Source organism: the organism of the source record quoted next, unplaced genomic scaffold, assembly GCF_019419815.1.
Source record: "Pyrus x bretschneideri cultivar Hongxiangsu unplaced genomic scaffold, Pyrus_bretschneideri_v1 Contig3, whole genome shotgun sequence".
In the NCBI taxonomy this organism is placed as follows: Eukaryota; Viridiplantae; Streptophyta; class Magnoliopsida; order Rosales; family Rosaceae; genus Pyrus; species Pyrus x bretschneideri.
In genome coordinates this window covers 5,594,637-5,612,938 of record NW_025999612.1, presented here as the reverse complement: position 1 = coordinate 5,612,938, position 18,302 = coordinate 5,594,637, and the positions used below count along the sequence as shown (strand labels likewise).

The 18,302-nt window shown below is 38.5% G+C and overlaps 2 protein-coding genes across 2 annotated transcripts; both read left to right on the top strand.

Annotated features, from left to right (window-relative positions):
- The first annotated feature begins 10,377 nt into the window (after positions 1-10,377).
- LOC103949242 (phosphatidylinositol 4-kinase gamma 2) lies at positions 10,378-13,703 on the top strand. The gene is made up of 2 exons (XM_009360346.3): positions 10,378-12,600; positions 13,099-13,703. Exons 1-2 carry the CDS (start codon positions 11,233-11,235, stop codon positions 13,474-13,476), a joined length of 1,746 nt encoding a protein of 581 aa, XP_009358621.1. The 5' UTR covers positions 10,378-11,232; the 3' UTR covers positions 13,477-13,703.
- A 3,014-nt stretch (positions 13,704-16,717) lies between these two features.
- Positions 16,718-17,545, top strand: LOC103949241. The gene has a single exon (XM_009360345.3). It carries the CDS (start codon positions 16,732-16,734, stop codon positions 17,371-17,373), a length of 642 nt encoding a protein of 213 aa, XP_009358620.2. The 5' UTR covers positions 16,718-16,731; the 3' UTR covers positions 17,374-17,545.
- Positions 17,546-18,302: the final 757 nt, after the last annotated feature.

The following is an 18,302-nucleotide window of genomic DNA, read 5'->3' as shown; positions in this document are numbered from 1 at the left end:
TTATCTCCTATTAAACATCTTGGGAATGTTTAGAGAATATCTCTCCATTAAACACTATATGGTCGGCCCTAGCCCTATAAATACCCCACATTCTACCAAATTTTGAGAGCTTTGGCAACCCTAAAAAGCCCTGAACACTTTACTCTCTCAGAGAAACTAACTTAGGCATCGGAGATCTGTTGACCTAACCCCCAACCCCCCCCCACCTCGTGGGCGCATAAGGCTTTGGTATTTGATCAAAGGTGTTGATTGTTTTGCAGGTGTATTTTCATCAAGATTGAAGACAGCGGAAATCTGCATCGACAAATTAGTGCTTTCATTGAGAGCTGATTCAAAATACTTGAAGAAGCCTCTTGCATTAATTTCTTGAATTTTTTGTTACGTTGAATTTCTCACACGTCGTATCAATTAACTTTTCCTAGAAAAGTTTCTTGATCAATCCCTAGAGAAAGGATACAATGGCAAGAAATTCAAAAACTACGATGAACGGAACCTCCTACGTGCAAGGATTTAGATCGGAGAGTGGATATGAAGACATAGTCCCACGACAAAGGTCCTCAAGACTTAACACAGCGGCAGGAGAAGCCCCACCTCCGCGGAGCCACGTCGCCACCATCACCACCGTGACCCAACAGCCACAGCGAGGCCATCAAGCCACGGCGCCACTTCCACCACCGCTGCCCTTGCAGCGCCACACCCTACCAAACACTAGATAGAGGGCCTAGGTCCAATTCCAAGCCTATGGGCAGGAGGCCTAAAACTTGGCAGTTGCCACGGCAAGCCCTAGGCAAGAGGCCCAGCTTAACGCAGCAGCTGCTGCCAACCAAATAGCTCAATGGGCCCAAGCCCAAGCCACTCAGCCAACTGGCCAAGATGTGGCAGCCCAACGGCCAAGAGGGGCGCAGGTCCAATGCACTCCGTGACCCTTTCCGACAACCCGGCCTGCGGCCTAATCTATTCCAAGGCCACCTCCAGCGATCCAGATTCCGACCATCAGTGTCGCGATTGATTTAGGGTTACCTACACCCCATTTTTCTACAGGAATGCCTGCTTTAGGCTTGAATTTTGTACCTGCAGTCCATTACACTTCCACCACACATGGAGACGCCCATCATCCAAGTTCTTCCAATCCAAATGGCGAGCATCACCTACCTCAGCAGGTCGCCAATTTGACGAACGCCCTTATGCAGCAGACCACCTTGGTGAACCAACTCCTCAAGCGCATCGATATGCAGCGCACCCTAAACGAGGTGTCTCGAAGCAAGACAAGGGCGGAAGAACGTGACTCATTCTAGCGGCATCCTGACAAATAGTCGCTCAGCCCGCCACGAATCGTGCCTTCGGGTAGTGTGCACTCTCATTTAGGCCATCGGGGAAACGTTTTCTCCTACCCAAATGCACAAAAAAGCATTCATTCCCAACTCAGCTCATGAGTCAGTGTGCATTCGAGGTTAGGTCCACACTCCAACGAGCACTCAGGACATTTCAGGTGAAATGTCCACACGAGGCTAGGCCAACAAGGAGATCCTCCTATAAGGCAACAGAGCAGTCAACCACCTGACGCCCAGAGATGAACACGTGAGTAATCCAGCTCGAGTTCCACTGGCAACCTCCGCCAAGCCCGACAACAAGCAACACAAAATGAACCATGTGTATTAACCGCAACACAGATGAGCAGGACATGCCGAAGAGCAACATAAACTAGTAGGTCAACTGTAAACATCGAAATTTCAGTGAAGTAAATGTTAACCAATGTATTAAAATTACAACACTTATTTCACCTATATCATTCCCTCACTTCACCAACAACCTCCACTCATTTCACCTACATCATCCACTTACTTCACATACAACATCCACTTACTTCACCTACAAACATCCACTTACTTCACCTACAACCTCCATTCACTTCACCTACATCATCCACTCACTTCACCAAAAAAATGAATGGTGGTGATTCACTCTCAAAGCCTATAAATAGGTTTCTCCATCAAGAGGAAGGGGGACACCAATTCACAAATACATTTCTCTACTCCCAAAATGGAAGAGAATACTCCCCACACATCCAAAATCCTTGAAGCTTTGAAACTCTAAAGCTCTCAAGCATCCAACCCCCAAATTCCCAAGAATCCCGAAGAATGGAGAAAGCACTCTTCATTCTTCGTCAAATCCTCCTTCAAGATCAAGCCCCGACGGCCCTTGAAGAACTTCCACCAACTCAAGATCAAGCCCCGACGGCCCTTGAAGAAAGTGTTCATCGTTCATCCTAAGATCAAGCCCCAACGGCCCTTTGGATCAACAGCACAAACAAATCCACACATCCAATCGTTCTTCAAGATTAAGCCCAAAAGCCCTTGAAGATCCGCTCATCCATCAACCTTCAAGATCAAGCCCAAAAGCCCTTGAAGAAGTCCACACAACCATTATTCAAGATCAAGCCCAAAAGCCCCCTTGAAGAAAACCAACTGTTCATTCAAGATCAAGCCTCGACGGCCCTTGAAGAAAACCAACCGTTCTTCAAGATCAAGCCCAAAAGCCCTTGAAGATCCGCTCATCCATCAACCTTCAAGATCAAGCCCAAAAGCCCTTGAAGAAGTCCACACAACCATTATTCAAGATCAAGCCCAAAAGCCTCCTTGAAGAAAACCAACTGTTCATTCAAGATCAAGCCTCGACGGCCCTTGAAGAAAACCAACCGTTCTTCAAGATCAAGCCCAAAAGCCCTTGAAGATCCGCTCATCCATCAACATTCAAGATCAAGCCCCGAAGACCCTTGAAGAACTCCCACCAACTCAAGATCAAGCCCCGACGGCCCCTTGAAGAAAGTGTTCATCATTCATCATCCGTTCATCCTAAGATCAAGCCCCAACGGCCCTTTGGATCAACAACCTCAACAAACCCATACACCCATTCTTCAAGATCAAGCCCAACGCCCCTTGAAGATCCATTCAGCAACTATTCATCCTTAGATCAAGCCCCGACGGCCCCTTGGATCAACAAACAAATCCACACATCTATTCTTCAAGATCAAGCCCAAAAGCCCTTGAAGAAAACCAACCGTTCATTCAAGATCAAGCCTCGACGACCCTTGAAGAAAACCAACCGTTCTTCAAGATCAAGCCCAAAAGCCCTTGAAGATCCGCTCATCCATCAACATTCAAGATCAAGCCCTGAAGGCCCTTGAAGAAACTTCCATCAACCTTCAAGATCAAAGCCACGAAGGCCCTTGAAGAAACTTATAACTGTTCATCCAAGATCAAGCCTCGACGGCCCTTGGATCAACAAATCTACATCTTACGGAAATCGAATCAGAGGACCAAATTTGAGAGATCGTAACCCCAAAATCATTAAACACAAAATATTATTTTGTACACTTATTCTTGTTTCTTGTTTTCAGGAATTTTTCGTGTTTACAGTCAACACCGGGGGCAACTGGAGACTCCACTGCCTCACCAGGCACAAATCCAAGAAGAAGTACAAAGGCTGGTATAAAATTAGCTACGCGGATTCCAGCGCATTAACACTACCGACGATGCCCTCTGTAGAGACGTGGCCAACCTGAGCATGTCACCATTTACAAATGAGATCGAGTAGACGGAGCCACCACGGATGTTTAACCCACCACATTTCACCTCGTTCAAGAGAGATGAAGATCCGGACAAGCACTTGATGCACTACCGAAGTGTTATGATGCTCTCATATGCAAGATCTTTGCCACGATGCTCTAAGACGAGGCACAAGACTAGTTCCACACCCTGCCGCCACGTTCAATCCAGAGCCTAAAATAATCTCAAAAATTCTAGAGGCGACACGTGGACTTTTATTCAAAGAAGACAAAATTGCCCTCAATAAATGGGCAGGCTTCTCAGATGCTCCCATGCACAGTTCACACCCCTGGAGGCCTCAACAGCTAAACACAACTGCCCACAACTCACCTGCCCTTAGCAAGGAATTAAAGATGAGGATTAATTACCCAAATCATATCTTTAATACATTCCTAATTGAAGATTGACTCCAATCAAGTAAGTAATCCTAATTTAAATCAATTAGGGATAATTACCCCATTATCTCAAGATATTATCTCCTATTAAATATCTTGAGAATATTTAGAGAATATCTCTCCATTAAACACTATATGGTCGGCCCTAACCCTATAAATACCCCACATTCTACCAAATTTTGAGAGATTTGACAACCCTAAAAAACCCTAAACACTTTACTCTCTCCGAGAAACTAACTTAGGCATCGGAGATCCGTTGGCCTAACCCCCCCTACCTACCTCGTGGGCACATGAGGCTTAGGTCTTTGATCAAAGGTGTTGATTGTTTTGCAGGTGCATTTTTGTCAAGACTGAAGACGACGAAAATTTGCATCAACAGAGAAAACTTGTAATTAAAAATTTCTTTAAAAAGTGAGCGGAAAGATAAACAGCCCATTAACAATTAATACGCAATCTATTTATAATTCAAGCGATTAAGATCATTTATCATACTTTCAAGTTCTATGTTTCGGTTCTCGAGTCCTTCGATATCAGTTGGGCGAGGAGATTGATCATGGTGCTACAATAGTGGTGGGCATTTTGAGCTTGCTTCAAAAATCAATTTATGTAATGCTTCTTGATGAGAGGGTTTAGATATGAAGTGTAGGGTTGTCTGGCACATGAAGGGCCATGATACAATGCAATCAGACGACTCGTAAAGCATGATCTTCCCACACTCACTTTTAATTATATTTTTTTCCTGATCATAAAAATAATGCAACCACTCCAATTAGCTTTGGCCCGAATAAATTTAAAGAGGAAAATTATAGGTCCACACATCAAGCTTTTCGTTGCATGACAGACTATAATGTTGTTCTATAATTAAAGGTAAAATTATTTGCACACAAAGTGAACAAATCGCTTATACATCTTTTCATGAAAATTGTGAACTTAGTGATAGAATTACACTTAGAAAATTATTATTGACACATTAAAACAGTGGTACTTTATCTATCGAAATGCAATTTTATCTTTATATTTTAGGATTTATGAATTAATATGACTTTTGAAGTGTCAATAGTTATTCTCCAATATAATGTATGTTTATTAAACTGAGAGTCTAGGATGAGTGGTTTTAAAGTTTTATGAAACTTAAGTTAAATTTTTAGAAATGCTTTATAAAAATTAAAGATGGACCTGAAGTGAATTTGTAGCGTTTTTGTAGGTTTTTTTTTTTTTTTTTTTTTTTTTTTTTTTGGGAATTTGATCCGTTATGCAAGACCTATCTCAATGCAAGCGTAGAATAAACTATATAAAGTGATTAATTTGCACCCACCAAAGCACATCTTAATGATACCAAACTTAGCTTAAAGCCATCCCAATATTGTTTTAGAAATTGGATCCCATCCCATGTTCAATGTATCTACCAATTCTTTCGAGGAACCCTACCTTCTTTAAGCCTTTACAACCATACCAACGCCAGATGAAATGAAGAAGTAGAGCTTAAGTTATCATTACTTTGGTAACAATTTGTATTATATATTATATTTTGGATTCCAACTCAGCAAATGGCTTCAAATATTTGTAAAGTATGAGAACCAAAAAACATCAAGATACGATTTGATCAAAAAACAAAAGAGTGCTGACTAAATTGGGGACCCTATTCGAGTGCACCGGCGATCAAGTTGGTTATTGGACCCTAATCCTTATTAACATAAATTTATAGAATAATTAAGGAAGGGGGTTTGAACCTCAAAGCATGTGAAATTTTGTACGTTACTTTGATTAAAATTTGTTATTAAAAATCTTATTAATCTTTCTGCTAAGCTAGCTAGAGACAAATTGGTACACTTTAGCTTTATGGTGCTGACAAATACACGAGTGTGGACGGTGCACATGTGGACTAATTATTTAGAAACCGACCACTTAATTACAAATTATACTAAGTGAACTGTACTTTTTAATATATAGAGTAAATTACATTTGACCACTTTAGTTTTGAGTCATATAATAAACTCATACATCGTCTTCAACTTATGATTCATTGTAATGTCAGACTTCCGTTAAATTTTTTATCAATTTAGTCATTAAACGATGACATGGCAAGTGCGAGGCGTACTCCCTCACACAAAATTTTCAAAAATAAAAAGGCAAATTACATTTTACCACCTTAATTATAGGTCACATAACAAACATATACCTAATTTTTTGAACATTGTAATGTCATATATCAACTTACGAATTCGTTACAATGTCAGACATTGTTTCCATTGTCTGTCAATTTGTTTATTAACTACTAACATGGTAGACGCAGAACCCACTTCCTCACCCTATGGAACTCCACGCTGCTGATATGTCCATTGTGAAGTGCGGCCAATGGCATTCGTTAAGTGTATCCAAAATATCCCAACAGGATCCTCTCCGGATCCTTTTGGTGAGGATCCTAAAGATTCGTGAATCGTGTTCGTTCATCGTACATTATGCGGTTAGTTTTTGTCAAGTACTGTTTGTGTTTAATTTTAAATAAAATATTTAAAATAATTTCTGACCGCACGATGTACGATGAATGAACATGATTAACAGATCCTCGGAATCCTCACAAAGAGGATCCAGATACCAAAATATCCTCCATGTCCACCCATTTCTCTAGTTTTTTCTGGTTTCCGCCACGTGGCTCCCTATCTCGCTTCCGTCCTCAGCTATTTCCTCTTTCCCTTTTTCTCTCCCTCAGAAAATCTGAACCTAAAAAGCCGTAAAGATTTTCAGAGCAAAAAAATAAAAAAAAATAAATACTTGAAACTTGAAGCTTTTTTTTTTAACTTTTTGAGTTATGCAAAAAGGGTGAAGGTTTTCGAAGTGGGATTGAAAGAGGATGGGACTGACCCGGATTCGGGATTGTCAATCGACGACAACTTTCAAAAAAATTAGAGAAATCGAAGCTAGCCAACATGTTCAATTTAGAGCCGAGAGAGAACGATTCTTCAAAGTCCGAAAGTCCGCTTCTAGATCAGCAGATGAAGCGAGAGATGTAGGGGCTGAGAAAGCATTAACTGAAGAGAAAGTCGGAAGAAAAGCGGGGAATGAAATAATTCCCAAGCAGAGGGGCATCCGGCGGTAAGGATGGCAATTATAACCGTTAAATCCGATAACCGTGGATAACCGTCTGAATAAATTGGATTTGAATATGAAAATTTAGGTATGGTATGGATATAGGAAAAACCGTGAATTTTATTCGGTTATGATTTTGGATATGGTTATAGGGATCCCCAATCCATATTTGTCCCCGAATCCGACCCGAATATATATTGTGTGTGTATATATATATATATATTTTATTCAATTTACCGAACCCTCCCTATACTAATTCATTATGCATGCATCAAACCTTATATTAACTTTATTATGCACCAAACATCATGCATGGGGCATACCAACAACCTCATCAATTCAATACTCTTATTGTTATACTCAACCAAATTAATTCATTGAATCATTTTATATGTCAATTATCAAATGTTCCAAGTTTATCAAATTTATCTCTCTTCAAGAGTCTCACTGGCAAGAAATTAATTCACTGAATCAATTTGTTTTGTCTTCCCTTCATATTTGCTTTTGTCCTCTTTTTCTTTTTTATTGGACCAATTCATCATATTGGCTTATCATGTACAGCTTCAAATATATTGTTATGTTTTTTGTAATTGGATGTTGTTATTTAATGATAGAATTAGTATCTACTAAAATTTACGGTGCATAAATTGGATGAATATAATTTTTTTTTTAATTTTTTGACGAAAATGGATATAACCGATAACAGATTGAAAATCCGTTACCCGATGGATATGGTTATGGATAATCCCCGATAATTAATTTGCGGTTATGTGTATGGTTAATTTTCGTGATTATAGGAATGTATGTAGCATTTTCGTCCTCAAACCGAATTGTTGTCATCCCCATCCGACGGTAAAGAAAGAGAGGTTGGAGACGAGACGAATGTGAATGTGACTATGTATTTAAGCAAAGACAAATGGAGCTGCGCTACCCGGTTCAACAACTAGATCAATACCCATACCTGCCAGTTTATCAAATGGGATATATTAGCAAATACGATTAGCACACTTCACCGTGGACAAGTCAACAACTTGGAGTTTCAGTGGGCCTCACAGCTACCACATCAGCAATTAACAGACAAACTGATGGACAAGCAAACATGGTTTGACATTTCAATGAATTCGTAAGTTGATGTATAACATTACAATGTTTAAAAGATGATATACAAGTTTGTTATGTAACCCAAAGATGAAGTGGTAAAATGTAATTTGCCATATTTTTTTTTTTAAAATTTGGGTGAGAGAGTGGACCCTGGGCATGCCAAGTCATCATTTAACGGTCAAATTGATAGAAAACTTAACAGAGGGTTCGCATTGGAATGAATCGTAAATTGATGTATGACATTACAATGTTTAAAAGACGAGGTATGAGTTTATTATGTGACCCACTATTGAAGTAATAAAATATAATTTACCCTAATTTATAATATTTTTCTGAAAATTAATATGTGAATATGTTGTTGATACATCGTTCATATATAATTTTTTTTTTTTTTTTTGAAGGGAGACAACTAGTGACAAGCCACGGTTATCCACCCTTTTCGGAGGTCAGAAAGACTCACATAGACATTTCAGCCTCCCTCTGGCCACAAGTCTGGCTTCCACTTCAACAGCAGATTTCGAACCCTAGACATTTAATTCGTAATTTGAAGAAATTCTAACAATCCACCTTTATCACTGAACCATCAGCTCGCGGTTCATTGTTCATATTATTGATACTGTTCATAATCCATACTTCAAATCCCCGATTTGTGATATTAATTAATTTGGTTGTCGATATGCAAATATAAACTTGACAACACTTATGAAAAATTGACTACTTTTCAGAAGGAGCCTAAAATATTAATTAAAAAAAGAAAAAGAAAAGAAGATTCATGTATCATCTAAATGCACATGGAGTGTTGTATAGTACCATAGTAATGATACAATAAAGCGTGGAGCACTCACTTATTCGTGCTTTGATAGAATTTCTCAGATATTGTCGATTAGTACTAAAATATTATAGTGACAAAAATTATTTCGTGTAAAAATATCCTTCTTAGTTCCAATATAATATTCCAACCCTCACTTAATAATGTCTGTTGTTTATTATCAGTGTGACCAGTGGCGGAGCTAAATTGTATTTGTTGAGACAACCAATAGCTCAATGTTGTAAATTCTTAAAATTATCCTAAAATTACATGCGCTTCGATGCTAGTTGGAACATCATATGTTACTATATAATTGGAAGTACTTAAAAATAAAAAAAAAATAAAAAAGAAAGTTATGCAATTGTATAATGACGTATGGTATTCCGTTCTATGTTCCGGGTACAATGATAAACCTCTCCTCAAATTATCCTAATTCTAAAGTAAGTTTATCTTACAATGATTAATCAATTCAGAAAATAGAAAACTGGAAAACATATTTGGATATTACAACCAATGCTTACATACTCATCCAATCTGGATAATACACTTCTTCCTTTTTACTAAGATTGTCTTCAGATTTATATGCTACCCGATCTTAGTTTGTCTATCTATAAACAAGTTTTAAGTCTTAATCCATGACTTATTCAATCTCCTTTTCAAACAAGTTTAACGAAAAACGGAAACTTAAGTTTGTAAAATAATACGTCAGACATATATGAGTCATGTTCAAGGTTAACAAACGAAATGCAGTGAAAACGATTAATCCATAGTTTTGTAACAATAGATTTTCTCTATATTTTGGATTAACTAGCATAATTTTGATTTTTCAAGCAGAATGGTCATTGAGATTGATACAACTCTTCAGTTTGATCTCTGAGAAAATCGATAGAAGTGGTCCTGAAATGATTCATCGTCAATCATTTTCATCCTTATATGAAAAGAAAAGAAAAATCTTCGTTAAATTAAAAAAACCACCAATTCAAGGGGAGTGGTTGATTTGACAAAAATACCCTCAATTTAACCGAGTTTTCTCACAAAAAGATCAAAATGATTGAGGGTTTACATTCTCAGGGACTACGTCTATCGATTTTAAATCTCAAAGACCGAATTGAGGAGTTATGTCAATCTCAAGAACAATTTTAAGTAAAAAACAAATCCAGAATCTTTTGATTATTATCTTTTACGACAATAATCTGAAGTTAGTATTACCACCTAAATGTGCTCCCGCCACCCACAAGACAAACAAACAAACGGCCGTTACAAAAAACAGTTAACGTCGTCGGTATCTCGGATTTTTCAAACACACAAAAAACCGGCAAGCACTTCCCGTTATAGTCGTTCTGGTCAAACCTTTATAAAAAGCCAACGGCTATAATTCAGTGTCCTCTCTCTCTTCTCCCTTCTTTCTCTCTCCTCATTTATTCAGTCTTTCACTCTCTCTCTCTCTTATCGACTACAAAATTTTCGGACCCAGAAAAACTCGCGAGAGAAGATCGCTGGAGCTTAGACTTTATTACGTTCCATTCTGGGAAAATGCAAAAACTCGGCTGAATTACCCGGCAATTAATCGCCACCCCTGAAAGGTCATGCAATTTAAGCTCTCACCCTTTGCCCATTTCATTTGATTCTTTCCCTCAAGGTGAGAATCCACTCTCTCCTCAAATTGCAATTCTCTGCCCGCATTATTTTTTATGAGAGTTTTTCGATTACCCGCGCATTAATCTAATTAATTTTTCGATTTAGAGTGAAGAATTCCCAATTGTGTGTCCTAATTTCTAAAGACCCCAACTTTCACATCGTGATTGGATTTTGAATCGATTGAATATTTGTGGGAGCTTTCAAGAACAAGTTGGAATTTTAATCTTCCTTTTTTTTTAATTTTTAATTTGATTTAGGGATCTGGGTTTGATTAATCAAAGGGTTTCTCTTGAATCCCGGGGATTTGGAACTTTGGATTTGCAAAGTTCAATTGTTTCTGGTGATTTTCGATTTTTTCCCTTTTGGTTTGGTTTGGTTCTGTTTGTACAGATTTTGGTCTTTGGGTCATGTTTTTTATTTAATTTAGCTCCTGGGTTTTTGATCAATGTGATCAAAGGGCCTTGGGTTTGAAGGGCCTTGAAATTGGATATCAACAGGCGAAAAAAAAATTAAAAATTAAAAAGCAGGGTCCTGGTTTTTATTTTTGATTTGGGGGGGTTTGAATTTGAAAGAAGAACAAAAAAGTTTTCTTTGGAAAATGTCTCTTGCTGATGTAGCCCTGAGCCCGGGACATTTTGCCTCTGCTGCTGATGGGGTTTTCGAAGGCCAGCAGGGGCATTGTTCTAGTGAATCAATCATGTTGTATCTCAGGGTTGCTGGCTCCGTGACCCCTATGCATGTTTTGGACTCCGATTCCATTGCTTCGGTGAAGCTAAGGATCCAAACGTGCAAAGGGTTCGTGGTGAAGAAGCAGAAGCTTGTTTTCGAAGGCAGGGAATTGGCCCGGAACAACTCTCTCGTTAAGGACTATGGCATCACTGGTGAGAATGTGTTGCATTTGGTTCTTAGGCTTTCTGATCTTTTGCATATCACTGTTAGGACCATTGGTGGGAAGGAATTTGATTTCCATGTAGATAGACATCGAAATGTCGGGTACCTCAAGCAACGGGTTTTGAAGGAGGGGAAGGCTTACAATCCCGAGGATCAGGAGCTTTTCTGCAATGGTGAAAAGCTTGATGACCAGAGGCTCATCGATGATATTTGTAAGAACAATGATGATGTCATTCACTTGGTGGTTCAGAAATCTGCCGAGGTTAGGGCTAAGCATTATGAGAAAGATTTGGAGCTTTCAGTTGTGGCACCGCTTTCGGATGAATGCAGAGAAGAGGTCAATGGAGTGGCCAACCACCAATCCGAGATGGTTCCCGTTGTAACATTCCAGTTACCTTTTTTCAATCCAGAGTTCTTGTTGGAACCAATTGTTGTGAATCCCATGGTTAAGCTTCCCTCTTATGTATGGGACATGCTTAATTCCACATTTAATGGTTTGAAGAAGGGCAATCAACCTATTAGGTCATCCAAAGGCACTGGAGGAACTTATTTCATGCAAGATTCCTTCCAGGAGTTTATTTCTGTTTTCAAGCCTGTGGATGAGGAGCCTAATGCAGTGAACAATCCCCATGGCTTGCCCGCATCCCCAGATGGTGAAGGTTTGAAGAGGGGAACAAGGGTAGGAGAAGGAGCCGTGAGGGAAGTGGCAGCATACTTGTTGGATCATCCCAAGAGCGGGCCTCGCAATTTATCAAACGAAACCGTTGGCTTTGCTGGGGTGCCTCCGACCATTTTGGTTAGGTGCTTGCATAAAAGTTTTAATCATCCGCAGGGGTATGATTGCTCGTCAAAGAATGTTAAGATGGGATCATTGCAAGTGTTCATGAAGAATGATGGAAGTTGTGAGGACATGGGTCCTAGTCGTTTCCCAGTAGAGGAGGTGCACAAGATTAGTGTTTTTGATTTAAGAATGGCAAATGCAGACAGGCATGCTGGCAATATTTTGTTTAGAAAAGGGGAAGATGGTAAGATACTGCTCATTCCTATTGATCATGGGTACTGCCTTCCAGAGAATGTAAGTGTCTGTTCTTTGCTTTCATGCTTTCCCATCTTAGTGATTTTTTTTAAATGCTTGCATCTTTGTTTTCGCCATCTCTTTCCTTTCATAATTTTGTGCAAATCATGAAACTTTAACAGTGGAATTTCACAGACGGACAGTGAGGTTCACTCAATCTCCATGTGGATGCAATGCAATCTACGTGTGCCAAAAGTGGGGTTCATGTTAGACAGACATGTTGAAATTTCGACTAACAATAGCTAGAGTTTAGGTTGGGAAAGATTGTCTAATGCGTAATTGAGTTTTTCAACTTAAATTAGGGTGGTTTTTTGGTTCCCGCAATCTCATATCTAATTAGTTGTAGTAGTATGTGTTAATGTGAACTTTGTTGTGATTCGATGTTTTTTCTTTACCTGCTAGAATGATTTCCGTACGCATGTTTTTTTTCTTTCACTAGATTATCACATTATAATTGGTTTAATTATTAATAAACTTTGTTCTTCGCTGTCTCTGCAGTTTGAAGATTGCACTTTCGATTGGCTTTATTGGCCACAAGCTCGCCAGGCTTATTCTCCTGAAACCATTGAGTACATAAATTCTTTGGATGCTGAACAAGATATTGCACTTTTGAAATTTTACGGGTGGGACATTCCAACCGAGTGTGCCCGCACGCTCCGTATCTCCACCATGCTTCTGAAGAAAGGGGTGAAGAGAGGTCTCACCCCTTTTGCCATTGGGAGCCTCATGTGCAGAGAAAACATAAACAAAGAGTCAGTGATTGAGGGGATAGTGCGTGAAGCTCAGGATTCCTTGCTCCCGGGCATGAGTGAAGCTGCATTTCTTGAAGTCATCTCCGAGATCATGGATTCCCAGCTCGACAAGCTTACAAAGTAAATTTCTATATTATAGGTACATATATGTATGTAATGAATGAATGAATGACCAGTCCATTTTTGGATGGACTGGAAGGTTGTATGAAATATGGATGGCTTATGTAGTTTCGTATAATAAGCCTGAAAGTTTCGATTTCATTTCTGTCAACTGACGGAGATAATACAAAGACTTTTGTCAACTGTTATTTAAGATGGTCATGAATAAGATCTATGCCTATTTATGGATTACAGGATTGTACTACATCACTTGATGATATAGGATTTTGAAATGTGGTGTATATACACATCTTTATCACCAAACCGAGAGTTGAAGCGTTTCTCGCAAATAGGGTAAGTTCTGAACTGGAAGCACTTGTGTTTTAGATGTTGGAACTCTTGTGTTTTATACACGAAAACAGCAGAGGTTGAAAGCACTCTGAAATTTCTTGAACTGTATTGTGGTAAATTCTGCTTCGGTTTGATGGATACCTCGACGGAGGATTCTCAGGTACAGCAGGTTTAGCTGTGTACATTCATATATACTCCTCTTCATTGACACGTTGATAGTTGCTAGTTTCTTGTCGATACGCGATTTAGATTGTTTGATGCAGGTTTTTAAACAAGAGACTCCAGTTTGTTCAGAAATTAGGAAGTTAGTAACTATTCTTATAAATTCCGTTAGTTTCTATACTGCCATTGTTCCTCTTAAGAAATGAAGCCAGAAGACATGGTATCTTCTCACCTATGATTACCATCCTCCACGGGCTCAAACTAATGAGAGAAATTTCGATAGGACTGCTTGACTCCCGGTGGGATTAGCGGGGTCGGGTGTAACGCTTACAATACGAGGGGTTTCCATTAAGTGAAAAAGCAGTCAGACAATACATGTGATCCAGTTTCGCTGCATAAGTTTTTCTCCAAACTCTAAACTCAATATTGCTGCAATTCTGCCCTTCAATGATTAACTGGAGAATGATAGTTACTGGTTGGTTCTCTGCCAAAACCCATGTGAGTTTTCCGCTGTTTGGAAAATTGAAACCAGCTCCTTTGGCACCATATGAGCCCCAGAAAAAAAGTGGGAAAAGTGCTTTTGAATAAAGTGATTTTGAATTGCTTCATCTATCTTTTTACCGCACAAGTAAATTACAGCAAGAATATTATGTCGAATAGAAGCTGCAGCATCGAATTTGGTGTAACTTCTACTTGCGTAATATGATTGATATGAACTCAATTCCTCAGCGTTTTCAATCTTTTAATTAGTGACAGATTTGCATACCAACTTGAGGGAACATAATCTCCAAAAATAGGGTTTAGGTGGGCCCCATTGCAAGAGATTATCAACGTACAAAATTAAGATTCTAAACCCTTTCATCCCTTTTGTTTTGTCCACAACTTTTAGGGTAATGTTAGGAAGACCGTTGTTTAGACCGAGTTTTGTAAACCGTATAACGTGATTATTAATGATTAAATTATTACTTAAGTGTTGACTAACGTCTTTATTTTTTCATTAATAACACATCACATAATTTATAAATTTGGTCCAAAAAATTAATATGTCTAGCATTACTCAAACTTTCAGCAGCTCTTACTACAAGTTAACAAGCATAAAATAAACCCACATAAATTTGTGTTTTCCATTCATTACCAAAGTAAGAGTTGTTTATTCTTAATACAGACATATTTGTGTGAATTAGAAAACAAACAATACCGTTGATATAAGAATAAACGCTCTTACCCACTTGAAGAAATTCAAAACTTCAGATGTAGAAACAAACGCTCTTTACCGTTGCACTGTAGAGGCTATTACCCTTCTACATTAATAACACCTTCCGTTCTGACAAAAATATAACTAGGATTCAAAGTGTAACAAAGCTATAAGATACAAGTTTTTTGTAGTCCATCTTTTTTGGGGTCAAAAAAATTTACAGAGATATTTCAATCTCATCTTAATCACCATCATGAGATTTATTAACGTCAAGATTGAAACTAAAGTGTGCCGTAGAATTTATCCTCAACGACTAAATCATTCCGCGATAGTTAAACTTACCTGGATATAACATCCCAACTTGCAAGTAAAAAAAATGTAAAGTTAAACCTATCCACATGCAGCAAAATTGGACATTGCTTGTACAAACTTGTCAGACGCCCACTTTCCTAATTTTTCTTTGTTGGGCCCACCCTTTCCTTTAGTCCTTGAAACCTTCAAGTTATGGACCAGAGTCTATGCCCCAGGAGAAAGATCCTCTTCAGATATCTTTCATCAATATCACCGGATTAAATCATTCGAATTTTTGAAATTTTATTCAACGATAAAAATTTATTATAACTTTTAAGGAGTCAAAACTAATAACCATACAGACAGCAAAAGCCCACTCTTCACCATCCAAAAAAAAAAAATACACACACATATATATATATATATATATATATATATATTAAATGTCTCCCTCTCTCCTTTGTCCTGGCTTGTTTTTACTCTTTTTTTTTTAATTGTCACGATATATTTTATTAGATTAAATGTTAAATTAATATTGATTGAGTTTGAATCCACGCTTTCATGCAAATGCGCAACATTTTTCTACCATTATAGTGAAGGGCCACTAGCCCATGCTTGTTTTACTTCACTTTGCCTAATTTAACATGAAACTAACTCAAAATTTGTTGTGGCTCAAATTTCTTTGAGTTTTTGGTTATCTTAACTTTATTCATGTTGACATAACATCTTATTAACTTGCCTTACATGCTCGACAATATGACACTCTTGCCAAAAATTCTCTCTAAACTAAATGTTATTGGAGATGTGAACTAAACAAAGTTGAAAGGAGATTCATAACATTTTTTTTGTTACAATGTGTGGAGTGTTACAATCACCATTCATCTTAAATTTATCAAATATAAAAATGGAACCAAACAATATAGAGAATTCAAGTTCAAAGAAATGTTTCTCCAATCCAACACTCTAACAACGTAAAGTATTTTCGCGACAAAATTGTGAATTTAAATTAAAAAAAAAACATTACATTCCAAATTTAAAAAATTAATTAATTAATTATAATAAAAAATATATATAAAAAAAAAAGACAAAGACAGGGTGTCTCTCTCCAACACACACAATTTCACACTTTTGTCTCGACTCTCAACACGACAATATTTACTCCCAATCCCACCTCCAAAATCTCCCCTAAATCCTCTCTCTCTCTCTCTCTCTCTCTCTCTCACACAACAAAACTATTCCACCGCTTCTCTTAATTCCACAATTAAGCTCAATTAATCAACCATGAGCAAGCCTCAGCGGCCTCAGCGGCCCAAACCGCCGCCGTCCGGCCGCACGAACCTCGCCTCCTGCATCGTCGCCACCATCTTCCTAATCTTCGTCGTCATCGTCATCCTCATCGTCTACTTCACGGTCTTCAAACCCAAAGACCCCAAAATCTCCGTCTCCGCCGTCCAGCTCCCTTCCTTCTCCACCCAAAACTCCACCGTCAGCTTCACCTTCGCCCAATACGTCTCCATCCACAATCCCAACCGGGCGCCCTTCAACCACTACGACAGCACCCTCCAGCTCTTCTACTCCGGCAGCCAAGTCGGGTTCATGTTCATACCCGCCGGCAAGATCGAAGCGGGTCAGACCCAGTTCATGGCCGCCAACTTCGCCGTCCAGTCGTTCCCGGTCTCCGATCCCAATCGGGCTTCCGGGATGGTCCAGAACCCAATGGGGCCCACTTTCGGAGATGGGTTCAGCGGGTTGAGCGGCACCGGCGCCGGACCCAGCGGCCCCGCAATGCAGATTGAGTCGCGGTTGGAGATGGCGGGTCGGATTCGGGTCATGCACTTTTTCACCCACCATGTGGAGGCAAAATCTGAGTGTGAAGTTTCCATTGCTGTGAGTGATGGATCTGTACTGGGTTTTCACTGTTAGCTGTTGTTTTTATTTTTTATTTTTTTTCTACTTTTGGTGAGCGTGAAATTAGAAAGAGTAGCTTTTTGTAGATTTTGGCAAAATTGGTAACTTTGGGTGTCCAATTTGTTAACCCGTTTCATCAAGGGAAATGAAAAAAAAAAAAAAAAAGAAGTAATTTTTTGACAAATAATTTAAGTGAAAGTCTCATGCATCTGGGTTGGTTGGTTGGTTTTTGATTTGGGGAAGAATTTAGGGTTTCTTTAATTAGGCTTGGTGGTTATAATTCATAAAGTTGAAGCCTTTGGGTGGCAGAAAGCTAGTACTAGGCTACTAGTAGTAGGTAGAGATGATTGGGATTGGCTGTGGTGGGAGGATAAGCTCAAAAAAGAAAAAAAAATAAAGAGGGCCTTCTTAATCTCTCTCCTTTTATCTTCTCAAATTACGATTAAGATACGTTAATATCTTAATTGTTAATGTTTTATATTGATTTTTTTATAAAAATAATAAAATAAAAAGTAAGTGCGAGAAGGAAAAAGAAAACAAGATGAGAATAAGAAGAGAGAAAATCCTGAGAAGCGACTTAAATAGAACGGTGTTCTGTTTACGTAACGTTAGTGTTTTGATCTAATAATGTTTTAGCAATTTAACATGTACAAATTTCTTTTTTATATAACAATGATTACTGAACTGCAACGGTACAATTACGGTTTTATTTAAGTTGAATGAAAGGTAAGGTGGGAACAGTGGAAGATGTGGTTCTTAGCATTTTGAATTTATTTTTATTTTTATATTTTTGCCAAAGTCTGAAGTATTCGATATCCGAAGGACGTGACAATCTCGAATGAGGACCGAGGAAGCTAAAGGTTTCAACTTTTTGCTTTTGACATTTTATTATTTGGTTTAATGAATGTGGAGACTTGAGAATTGAGAGATTGATTAATTAGTGT